General features: G+C 43.8%; 1 protein-coding gene across 1 annotated transcript; it reads right to left on the bottom strand.

The window, feature by feature from the left end:
* Window positions 1-965: 965 nt before the first annotated feature.
* Window positions 966-12,442, bottom strand: LOC113408026 (aldo-keto reductase family 1 member C1 homolog; the record flags this gene model as incomplete). Its single annotated transcript, XM_026659685.1, has 8 exons — window positions 12,257-12,442; window positions 7,745-7,912; window positions 6,812-6,928; window positions 6,321-6,398; window positions 3,557-3,679; window positions 2,559-2,668; window positions 2,086-2,251; window positions 966-1,048 (listed from the first exon to the last, which is right to left on the bottom strand). Coding segments are annotated over exons 1-8 (932 nt in total), but the record flags the coding sequence as incomplete, so codon positions are not given.
* Between the last annotated feature and the right edge of the window lie 205 nt (window positions 12,443-12,647).

Here is a 12,647-nt window from a genome sequence, read left to right as displayed (position 1 = left end):
CCCCCCAAAGATTGAACTCAAAACCCTGGGTTTAGCAGGCCGTTGATTTCACGGAGGGAGGGGGAAGCAAATGAATACATCTATTTTTTACATCTTAAGCTGGCAGCAGACGGTGCAGCATGACTGATAGCCCTCGGCATCTTCTGGGTGCTTGGCAGAAGATACTGTACTACGACTGCTAGCCATCATCGTCAAGACGGTTCAATAGGACTGCTGGCAGGACTGAGTCTCCAGGAGACAAAGCATGTCTGCCCAGGTGCCTCTGATTGAACTGGAGTACGACGACGACGGATACCAGTCATAATACACCATCTACTGCCAAAAGGCAAGGGGCTGCTGCTGTGTAGCAATGCAGTACCATGTCTGCCGGCATCCAGATGACATATGGTGACGGTGAGCTGAGCTGAGCTGAGCGGGCTCCATGCTTGCCGTGGTATGTTGTCTGCACAGGTAACCCAGGTAAAAAGGCGTGAATCGATTGTCTGCCGTTGCTCTGACGGAGGGGGAGGGGCCTGACGGCATGTACTCGGAACCCCCCGCGACACTGTTTTGCAACATCAGGCATTGGGATCTCAACCCAGAATTCCAATGGGTGGTGGAGACTGCAGGAACTGTGGGATAGCTACCCACAGTGCAACGCTCCAGAAGTCGACGCTAGCCTCGGTACTGTGGACGCGGTCCGCCAGCTTCATGCACTTAGAGCATTTTATGTGGGGACACACACAATCGACTGTATAAAACCGATATCTATAAAACCGGTTTCTATAAATTTGACCTAATTTCGTAGTGTAGACATACCCTTAGATTCCAAATTTCTACTGCCTGCTGCATTGCAGCACCTACAGGAAGGTATCAAACCTGACTGTGCTGCGGGACTAGCACAATCTGTCTTTTGTCAGGCTGTATTGCCCACAGTTGATTTCTACACACTTAAAAATTCTTAAAACCCAAGTACTGCAACTCACCCTTGATATGGGTCATAGCGAAGGTTTTGGTTCAGGCTATCAATAGCTTTCATGTCCTCTTTTGTCAACTGGAAGTCAAACACCTGTCAGAGAAAAAAATGCTAATCATCAGATTTGCCTATGGGATGGACCAAATTGGCCCTTCATAAAGCAGGAAGGGATTTCATTTGTTCTAACGTGCTAGTCATTTAGCGTGTCCGTCACTGAAATAATAATAATACCTATTTCTTATATGGCATTTTTCATCGGTAGATTTCAAAGCACTTCCCAATCTTTATTGTGTTTATACTCACAACACCTCTAGGAGGTAGGGACGCATCTCTATCATCATCCCCATTTGTAATGGAAAACAACACGCAGGCAGAGAGAGAGTAACTGACTTGCTGAAGGTCACACAGGAAATCCATGGCAGAGTAAGGAATGGAACCTGGGACTTCCACAGCCTAGTCCAGTGCCCCAATTACTGAACCAACCTCCCTCTCCCAAATGCAACCTAGTAGAGGATGATTTTAATCCACTAACCTCTGGGTTATGGGCCCAGCACATTGCTGCTGCATGTGTATCAAAGGCCAGATACTGAAGTTCTCACCCAATCATTACTTACTGAGGCCTATGTGAGTTTTGCCCAAGTCAGGATTAAGTAACAACTGAACTGAACAACTGAGCAGAAACTGAGTAAAGACCTCAGAATTTGGCTCTAGATTAGCAGAGAAATTCTGCACAAAACCTCTCTGCATGAATTAATTTGTGTTGCCTGAGTTGCTTATAGCTTCACTTGGTAATGAGAAACACGTACAGGATAACACTTTGGTCTTTGTCCAACAAATCTCTCTCTGAAATGTCCCTTTATAACTATGCAACCTTTATATTGCAGTAGCACCTAGTGGCCTTAACCAACCTGGGCTCGAATTGTGCGAGGGACTGCACAAACACAGGGCAAACACAGTCCCTGTCCTAAGGAGCTTGGCTATATGCAGGTGGACGGTGCATGGAGGTGCCGTCAGTCCTCAACTTGAGGTGCCATGTCCATGTAGGGCAGGAGCTATCAGTGATATTTTACATCCACTATTTGCAAACTTGTGAGTGTTTCTAATGGTATTTCTCCTTTCCACTGCTTTACCTTGAAGTTGTCTTCAATATACTCTCTGGTGAAGCTCTTGGCAAGGACCACCACACCACGCTGCAGCTGGTAGCGCAGGGCTACTAGAGCTGGGCTTCGGTTGTATTTTTTGGCCAGAGCGTTCAGTATTGGATCCTCCAGCAGAAGCGGAGTGCTTTGATCCACCCTGCAAGGAAATACAGACACGGAGTGAGCGTATCTGATCTCAGGATCAGTGAGAGCTGAGCCTGTTGGAGGCGATACTCATTTATCATCAGATATTTAGCAAACATATTGGGCCTGATTCTCCACTGCCTGTCTCCTTGTGTGATCATTTATATCTGTACCAAATGGGTGCAAAACACAGCCATGCCAATTTGGTAGCATGCTATGCCCACTTTCCACCCATGTAAATGATCACACAAGATCAAGGTAGTGGAGAATCAGATGCATTCTTTCAGTAATGAGACTCTACAGTCAGCTTCTTTCCTTACCATCGCTCATCTCTGTGAGATCCCAAGGCACTAAAAGCCACTAGGACAATATTTTTGGATTTGCAGAACTCCAGCAATTTCCTTTGGTTGAGGTAAGGATGACATTCAACCTGAAGCATTAGAAAAATGGAGATTTCCAATTGTACAAACAGTGACAGTCACACAACTCCCCTCCCCCCAATTATCTATTATCATCGGCTTCATTTATCTAGGTGTTTATAATATGCCTTTCACCAGAGCATCTAGGTGCATTTCTACTTTAAGAAGATAAATTGTATTAAAATATCAAATAACTTCCTTTGAAATAAAATACAATCCTTTAGGTAACCTTGGAAACTTTAAATATTAATGTTACAAGAACATACCAGACTCCTTACCTAAAGGCCAACCTATAAAATATATCCGGGCCAGAAGGGTAAAAACTCAAATACTTCTGATCTCCTAACATCATCATTATCTCTATCCTACATGTCCAAAATGGCCTCCAGTGTGTGTCGGTAGTTAAAGGCAGGCACATTTATTGGTGCCGGTAACTGCATGTACTGAGAAATCTAAATACCTGACTGCACCTGCAAATCAGCTCGGTATTTAAAAGGGTACTGTTGTAGGCGAAAAGAAATGTGCCTGCAGTTAAGCAGCTGAAATATAATTGCACACTTAATATTTGAATCCTCATTGAAGCTTGGCTAAAAACAAGAGCAGAAGTATTTTCCAGAGGAGAAAGCCCCCAAGACAGGAGTAGATTTTCTTATATTTTCCCTTAAAATACAGTCTGATTTCTATGGAAGTTCATTACTATCTGAATCGGTGTTTCCAGGAGAAAGGAGAAGCACAGCAAAGTGCAGAGTGACCTGGCTTTGCCTCACTTGGCTTGGGTTGCCTTCTAGCCCTTCTCTCTCTCCCAGGCTCTGCTGCATGACTCTTGTTTTCCAGTTCGCTTTATGGAATCACAATGAACCCTTCTGGGCCTTCATTTTAGCCGAAGCTCAGAGTGTTACCTGGTTACAGACAGGTTTGTACTTGAGTCCAGGTTTGTTCAAGATCATCTCCAGCTGTCTGCGGTTGAAGTTGGACACTCCAATGGACTTCACCAAGCCTGCATCTTTACATGCCTCCATGGCCTGGGAAAGAAAATATGGTCAGGTCCATTATCACTGGTGCCTATAGCACGGGTGTCTGCAAACTGCAGCTTGCAGGACTGGCGCCTATTAGCATATACTAGAGACTGCTTTGGTTTTTTGCTGTCATTGCGTTACTTCCCTACAGAGATCTGTTGGTGCACTCAGTATTGCCAAGCCCAAGTGTTCAAAAAGCACGAATCAGGCCCGAAAATATCTGGTTAAAAAAACATGAGACTTAAAAAAGGAGGGGCTCTTTTTATTTACCTTTTGGTTTTTGAACCTTTAGGGTTTACCTGAGTCATGTTTAGAAGCTTCTCTCCAAACCCATGGGGGTCTAGAAAGTTACTTGTTTTGTTTAAATGAAAGCTGAGATTAGCACATAATAACACCATTCCAGGAGTTGTGCTTTAAGAAAAATAGTAAATATCACGAGACTCACAATAAAACTGTGAGAGTTGGGAAAACTGGGCACTTCAGTTCTGACCTAGAACCCCCCTGTATCATCAGTCCTGGATACAGCTGGGAGACATTTTTCAGACAAATAGTTTACTCGACAAAAAATGTGGTTTCAATCGACCCAAAACTATTCGAGAATTGGACATGAATAGTTTTGGCAATTCATAAAATGGCCAGATGAGGAGAAGGAATTGGTGATCATGGTGGTGCGGCCATTAGGGTTACTACCTTAGAAATGAAAAAAACCCAGCACAACCCCCCCACAAAGTAGCTCCGCAACGCCCCCCAACAGCCACTCATTGTATCTAGAGAGATAACACATATAGATAAGATTGATAACATTGCATGTCTCCTCACTCTCGCACATACATGTGGTGCGCTTGTGTGGTGGTGAGCACTGGGCAGATGGCTGTTGTATTTTCAACAGTTTTGATCTGTTATTGCTTAAACTGTGCAAGTGGGAACACTGAAGCATCTCTAGCTGGACACAGAAATTTTTAACACTAGATATCCCAGTGTATTGTGATGATAATGCAAATCTTTAGACCCATGTAAAAAAACCTGGCAGATTAAATAATTTTTCTGGCAACTGGTAAATCCATAAAAAAACTGGCCAGGTCGGCCTAACACCAGTCAGGTGTTAACCCTAGCAGCCACCCCCTTAATAAAGTTTAGCCCAGTGGTTAGAGAATCCCTGCTATGGAACAGACCAAAACGGACTTTTTCAATTCACAGAAAGTTCTGGAAAGCTTCAGATACAGTTCAACCCGAACCATTTTTTTTTTTTTGAATTTTCCAAACTGAAAGATCAGTCATTTACCTAGCTCTAGTCTTAGGGCTGGTCTACACCCAGCCGCTAGTTCGGCGGCTGGGGATCGGAGTTACTCCAGCTCGGCGAGAGGAGTACCGCGGAGTCGACGGGGAGCCTGCCTGCCGCGTGTGGACCGCGTCTGAACTGCGGTAAGTTTGAACTAAGGTATGTCGACTTCAGCTACGTTATTCACGTAGCTGAAGTTGCGTACCTTAGTTCGACTTGGGGGGTAAGTGTAGACCAGGCCTTACGCCTCTCATGTGACGACAACGTGAGTTTTGATGAACTGTGGTTTGCCTGAGCAATGGAAAGTAGCTGGGAAAGGGCCCGAGGATTGGACTCCCTAATGTATAGGTGGTGTACATACCCCCTTTGCAGCAAGAAAACAGGTACAAAGAAATAGTAGAGAAAAAAGCTAATAAAATCTAGGTTAATTCTTCCTCCATTTTCTTTCTTGCCCCTCCCCCTCTTTCCTCCAGGAGGTTTCCATGGCAGCCTGAGACCAGGTAACTTTTAGGCCTGGTCCACACATGGTTTTTGTACCAGGTATAACTATCTCAGTTAGGGGTTTGTTTGTTTTTTTAATCAAAACAGTTGTACCAGTAAACCCCTGGTGTGGATGCTGTTATACTGATGTAAGGGTGCTTAATACTGGCATAGCTTCTTTCCCCCAGAAGGGAGATAAACAGTAACATTTGTGTTTAGAGAAGCTCTTTGTTTCTTTTAGAAAAACTGCATCAGGAGGGATTCTCACAACAGACCTTAGTCATCATTACTGGACTAATAAAGAACTGCCTTGTATCTTAACATAGCCTTACAAAAGGGGTAGTCAATTATTTTTGGTCAAGGTTCAAATTTCTTGGTCAAGGTACAGGCAAGGTCCAGACTCTCGAGGAACATTTTTCACTTTGCAATAACAACAATGACAATCAGTAAATAAAAAGATTTCAGGGTCTGTTCAAAAGCATCTGGCGGCCTGGTTTTGGCCCATGGCCCGCCTACTGACTGCCCCGCTTTACAATATTCCATGCGCCCATTCTCCCAGGTGAGTAACATTTTTCTGCAGGTGAGTAGGATCATAGGAACTGCCATACTGGAGCAAACCAGTGGGCCATTTTGTCCTGTTCCAAGAGTGACCTCTACCAGCTGCTTTAGAGGAAGATACAAGAAATCCACAATGAAATAACCCACCTCCAAGAAAAGTTTTTTCCTAAACCCCTCTTAGAATTTGGCTTATGCCTTGAAATATAGATCTGATTTTTGTTTTTTCATACAGTCATGGGTATGTAGATTTTGTGCCTGGCCTGGTAAGTTTTCATGGCAGTTTTGCAATGTTATACTTGTTTTCACATTATACTTGTACATGATACCCACCTCCCAAGTGGCACACAGGTCTACGTTATCAAAAATCAATTTTCCATTTCCATCCACTGGGAATAAATCATCTCCAGGCTTAAAAACAAAAGAAACAATATAATCAGATAAACCTCCTCTTCGGTATGGCACTTGATGACATGAATTGCTTTCTGGAGAAATTCTGGAAATATATTAAGCTATTGTGACATGTCAGTAACTCAGCACAGCACATTTCACTTTTATTTTTAAGTGCAAAGTTCATTCTGAAACTGATGGATGTTCAGTCCATCAGGTCTCTTGATTATCTCTGCATCCCTAATATAAATAAAAGCCCATTTTACATCTGATCTGGAAGAAATATACGTAGGGAAATTGATTGCTATTGTAAAGCCCCTTGTTCCTTACAGCAATGTCTCTGAATCAAGCAGTTAACTTACAGTCTGTCTTAAAGCAAAAGGGGAACTGTGGGGACAAGATTCACCTGTGTTCAGACAGAACTTTTTTTTTACCTTTAAAGATAGGGGTGTATGAATAATATAGAGATCAATGTAGTCAAACTGCAAGCTTTTCAGTGACTTTTCCAGGGCTGAGGGGACCATCTCAGGAGCGTTAAAGGTGCTCCAAAGCTGTAAAAAGTGAAAAGAGAACAAATGCCATCAGAATTGTATGTTCACAAGGCTGATTCCCTAAATAACTTTATTCTGCTATATCTCAAGCAAGAAATGTCAGTGCATACACAGTATATTATGCATTATTTTATCCAAATTTTAATTGTAATAATATACAAAGTCTAAGGGTGCCTGACATTTAATTAATGTTGCATCATCATACTCTGCAGCATTAAAAAGTGAACATTCATACAGGAACTCTGTCTTGTAGGAGCACCATGAGGGTAGAAAATGGAAACAACTAATGTGTCTTTCAAAAATCAATTTAATCCAGTCTGGGACCACAAATAATGCACCAATCGTAATTATATGGCTATTGCATACATAGTTACAGTTGGAGGAGTTAAGATCGTTTAGGTGCCTAACCTGTGTATTTCCATAGCTTAACATATTTGGATTTCTTTCAAGTATAACCTTAAATCTCTATCACCTGGTCTGTAATGATTGGTTTGGGAAAATTACAGCATCCCTGTAATGCTTTTAGCCTTAAGTTACTAACACGTACTCACCCTTCACTTCAGTTCAATGTAGTTTTTATCTGGTAACTGTATCTAGGCACCAGGCCTGCTAAAGCTCCAGCTGGTACTAGGGCATATAATCCTTTACCCACAAGATTAGCACCTGGTAACAGGTGGGGGGTTTCAGGCAAATCCTTTCAGCCTGCTACAACTTGGACTTACCCCCTCACTGAAGTCACTGTTTTCTTGCTGCCCAAAAGCAGCACAGAAAGAAGCAAGAGAACAAGTGATGCGTTTTAGAACAAAACCCACTTACCTTTCCTGTGTAAAATATGTCCTCTCTTTTGACTGTTCCATCTGCAATCTTCTCTCGAATGGCTCGCCCAACCTCCTCCTCATTCTCATATAAATAGGCTCCATCTATATGGCGGTAGCCAACTTCAATAGCCACCTTTACAGCCTCCTCACACTTACTTTTTGGAACCTAGGAATTAAAAACAGAAAGACGAAAAAGCCTCAACATGTCTGGCTCAGGGACGATATTTTAAAGTGTGGTTCCAGTGACTGCAAAAATGTCACCTTTTTACTCAGACACTTTCTCTGCGTGTATTCACACTCACCTCTGCTTACTTTAGTGAAAAAAGTAAATTTTCCATCATGGAAAAGTCCTATAGAATTTAATTGACAATCACCATAGTTCTACAGAATTTTTAAACCAATCTACAGATTCTATAGAACAGATGTAATTCTCTAATAAAGTCTCACATTGGTTTAAAAATTCTTCAGAAAAGTGATCAATTTCTATTACATTCAATAAGCTTTTAGACACCATTTAAAGAACTCTATTTAATTGCTATAAAATCTTATTACTTTCATCCCTATTAAATTCTATAGGGCTATAGGCCAATCTATTAAAGATAGGAGGATGGCACAGGTGTCCCTGAGACCAGAACTTGGCTTTCACAACCCTTTTACTGACGATGATACACAAGAAGAAAAGAACACAGCTTGCCTCTCAGGTTGAACGTCAATTTTGCAGCTCTAGCAGTCAGAAAATACATTTTTTTAGTTGTAAATTGAACACATTTAATCCTGAAATCACTTGAAAGACAATAATATGGAACCACACTATAACTTTTACAGAGTCCCTTTTCAGACTAGAACCATACTTTTAGTCACTAATGACCTAAAAGTGAGCGGGAAAGTTCTGTCCTAATTTACACCAGTGCAACCTCCATTGATTTCAGTAACCCTTGATACATCAGAGAGTATCACAAATTAAACCACTGGAATGCTGATATCTGCACAATGAGTCAATGTATAGGGTCCTTAATTATCTGCGTCAATGAGAGTTCTGCCTGAAGGACTGAATAACAATCAAGTAAGGAGCTAAAGGTTTGACCCACACAGCCCTCTGACTAGGTGGACTTTTCAAATAAGATAAAATGTCTGGGATTTTTGTGGAGCAGGTGTTGCAAGCTCAGAAAAAGCTGTCTCCACGCCCTGATTGGTCCCTCCTCTGCAGTTGCAGCTGCCAGATCCTGCCCACCCAGGCCCCTGCTCCCAGCCCAGGGGAGGAGGAGAGGCAGGAAGGCGTTGACTGATGGCTGGCGCCACGTCCTGGATCTACGCCAGCCTCACTGCCACTGACAGGGAACAACACTGCCCCCCATCTCGAGCGTGAGGCCACAGGTGCCCCCTCTAGCACTGCCCAAATACCCCCCCAGTACACACACCCCTCTAGTACCCTCCAAATATCCCCTCCAGCATACCACTCCCAGTACACAGACCCCTCCACCACCCCCAAAAAACCCTCCTCCCACACACCCCAAGTACCCCCTCCCAGTCAGAGGTGCTGGAACAATTTGCATAGTGGAGGTGCTGAGAGCCATTGAACCAAACTGTAACCCTGTATATGATGGAAACCACTTCAAGCCAGGGGGCGCAGCAGCACCCCCAGCACCCCTAGTTCCAGCACCTATGCTCCCAGTACACACACCCCGCTAGTGCCCCCCAAATACCTGATCACAGTACACACAGCACCCCCCAACTGTACCCCCCTGCAGCTCCCCCACTCCCAAGGCAGTGTTCTCTTTTTGGGAAACTGAAAGATGGTAACCCTGTACATGAGTGAGTGTGACATTAAAGGGATTCTGCATGGACTCAAGAGCCTGCCCATGCCAATCTATTTTCAAGATTTGGGTCTTGATGGGTGACTTAGGGCAAGTTCTTTTCTTCAGTTTCTCTATGTATAGAATTAGGATAGTTATACTGACCTTCCATTGCAAAGTGCTTGGGATCTATGGGTGAGAGGGCCGTAAGTACTGTACGTACAACATAGTGATTTTTAGTCACTACTAATTTGGATGGACTCTGAACCAGTGAGTGACAGAGATAAAAGGCTTTGTATCCTGTTGACGTCACCAGGCATCACCGTACTCGTTCGGACCTGGAAGGACGAGCCTCTCCAAGAGAAGTGGAAGGGACCCCACACCGTCCTGCTGGTCTCCCATACAGCAGCAAAGGTCGAAGGACACAAGAACTGGATTCATCACTCTCGCCTGAAAGCAGTGCCTGCTCCTGAACGGTGAACTGTCCAGCCTGCAGAGAAGACTGCCAGCGACGACCTGGGACTTAAGCTGTTATTCAAAAGACAATAAGGCCTGCTGGGAATGCCCTGTGATCTCTTTGGACAGTCACAGCGCACTCCCCGCGAGAACTCTGAGCGTTGGTTGTGTTTGTTTTCACAGGGCCGGCCTAACCTGGTGGCCTGGTCCCTTTTGCTTTTAGTCTGCCTGCTATTGGTAATTGTTATTTTGTGGGTATTTGGGGAATTGTAATTGTCAGGCCCTAGGGTCACCTGCCCAGCATGAGTTCAGGTCCAGGGTCTGCCACAGTGGTACTCTTTGCCATAGGGACACTCCTCTCGTTACCTTCTGTTTCCCCCCGACCACATGCGGGATGGAAAGAAATCCCTACTGACTTGGAAACAAACATATATGAGTCCTTGAAGGTTTGCTTTGCCCAAGAATTCAACCTCTCTAACTGCTGGGTATGCTCCCAAGTCCCGGCATACCCTCTCATTGAGGACCCCAGCTTCATAGCACTCAATCATATCTTGTCCACAGAATATGAGAAAACTCAGCCAAAAGCTTGTTGAGTATTCTCAAAGGAGGGAGTTGTTGACGTCACCAGGCATCACCATCACCCCAGGTGACTCAGGAGGGTGGAAAATCACAAGTGTCAATGAAGCCTTCCTGCACTAGGCCTGAACCAAACTCCTTCCATGTTTAAACTCTAATCGACCTCAAAAGCCAGGTGCAAGTGAAATGTGTAAGCAGCTTGATATCAGTGGTAAACCCCCCTTTTGCAGTATAATGAGGCCTGCATACCTCTGGCCGAAGGATAGATAATAAATCAAAGGAACGGGACAAGATAGTAGTTCAAGAAGTTACTAACGAGCTGAACTTATAGCTGCCAACATAAACTAACTGCTTAAATGTAATTGCTATTTGCTTAGTAATTGTTACCAGGGATGGGAGGGGTAGAGAGAGAGGAATGGGGGGAGGGAAGGGAGGGGTAGCGGGGGAAGGGGGGGGTGAGGCTTGACTGTAAAGGTATAAAGGAAAAAAACTGTTTCTGTTGGTGTGCTCGATTTGAGACGTGCCTGTCTCCTAGCACCGCTTTGAGATCTCAAATAAACTTTGTTTGCTTCTCCACCCCGGTGTGTTTATTGGCGCGAAGCACGCCGGGCAACGAACCCCTGTTGCTTTGCCTCGGGCACCTCTGTGCCAGCAACAATCCCATTACCTAAGTCCCCTATCCTTTTCAAGGTCAGTCTTTGTTTGCTCACCCCATGATGCAAATACAGTTTGGAATGGTGTCAGCACATTTATTGTTTATCTGGCACAGAACATGTATTTACATGTAACTACACAGTCAGAGAGAGAGAGGGAGAGAGAAGACAAATAACAGATGGTGCTGGCAGACTGTAAGTAGTGATTAAGTTACAAATAAGATCACCAACTTCTTCTCCCGCCTCACTCCAAAGTGACACTCACCTGTCATCAGCTTAGTATTATCGTTGGAGGGATGTTCCTGAAATACAGGGTAGTGCTGAAAGCACATGTCCTGACTGAGGTGTATAACATTTTAAATGGCCCAGAGAGGATGACACAAAATTACTCAAGAGAGTAACAGGGTGAAAAACAATGGAGCATAAATTAAAGCTCTGAAAGACATGGAGACATGCCTTTAAGCACAGCATGTGGAATTCAGGTGTGGAATGGACTCCCAAAAACAGCAGTAGGAGCTGCAGTTGTGAACATATTTTTATAGTCAGACAGGCACTTAGAAGATATAACTCAATGGAGAACAAGCTGTGAACAAATAGCTGGATGAACAAAGATAAGCTGCGTTGCTTCCTTTTTCCAAATATTGCAGTATAGAAATCCTTCACAAGTGTATAAAAACTACCCGGTATAGAACAAATTGGCAGTTAAATGAGGAAAGAACTGGAATAGCAAAGCAAGCAGCAGGTCAGGTCTGAGGTGTATTGCAGAGGGGCATGTGGGCCCATGAATGGAACAGCTAACCAGACTGCAAGTCAGAGCTGAAGTTCATTGCAGACCTGCATGGGGCCCATTGTTGGAACTGCAGAAAGTGCTGCATGCCGGGATGGAGAGATCTGTGGAGGAAACTGTACCATGCCTACCCTCACTATCTAGATCTTAGTGCTGTCACTCGCTCATTTTCATGCACAGCAGCAAACTTCATAAAACAAACACAAACTTCCTATTGTATAATAATCTGTAAAAGGTTTACTCACTGTATCAGGGGCGTAGGTACCAAATCCGACCACTGGAATTCTGTACCCATCATTCATTTCCATAGAGGTATCTTTGCAGAACTCCATTGTCCTCCACTGAACCGTTTATGCCAGTTCTTTCTTGAAGCTTGAAATGTTGCTACACGTCTGCCCCGACAGAATATTATTTTTATTTACTGAGGCATGGAGACTGAGGGAGTAACCAAGCCTATAACTGCAGTCTCCAAAAGGGTCAAAAATGCAACACAGCAAACCAGCTGGGAGATGTTCAACATTGCTTAATACAAGGCTCAAAGATTAGTCAGTTTTTGTAATGCACACACTCAAAGGTGGTGGTGGTAGGGATCTGATATTTAATCTGATCACTGCTGAAAAAGAGCTGAAAAGAGGA

This window comes from Terrapene carolina, unplaced genomic scaffold, assembly GCF_002925995.2.
Source record: "Terrapene carolina triunguis isolate 2854851 unplaced genomic scaffold, T_m_triunguis-2.0 Scaffold658, whole genome shotgun sequence".
Taxonomy (NCBI): domain Eukaryota; kingdom Metazoa; phylum Chordata; order Testudines; family Emydidae; genus Terrapene; species Terrapene triunguis.
The sequence above is the reverse complement of the archived record's forward strand: the minus strand, read 5'-3'. Positions and strand labels throughout refer to the sequence as shown.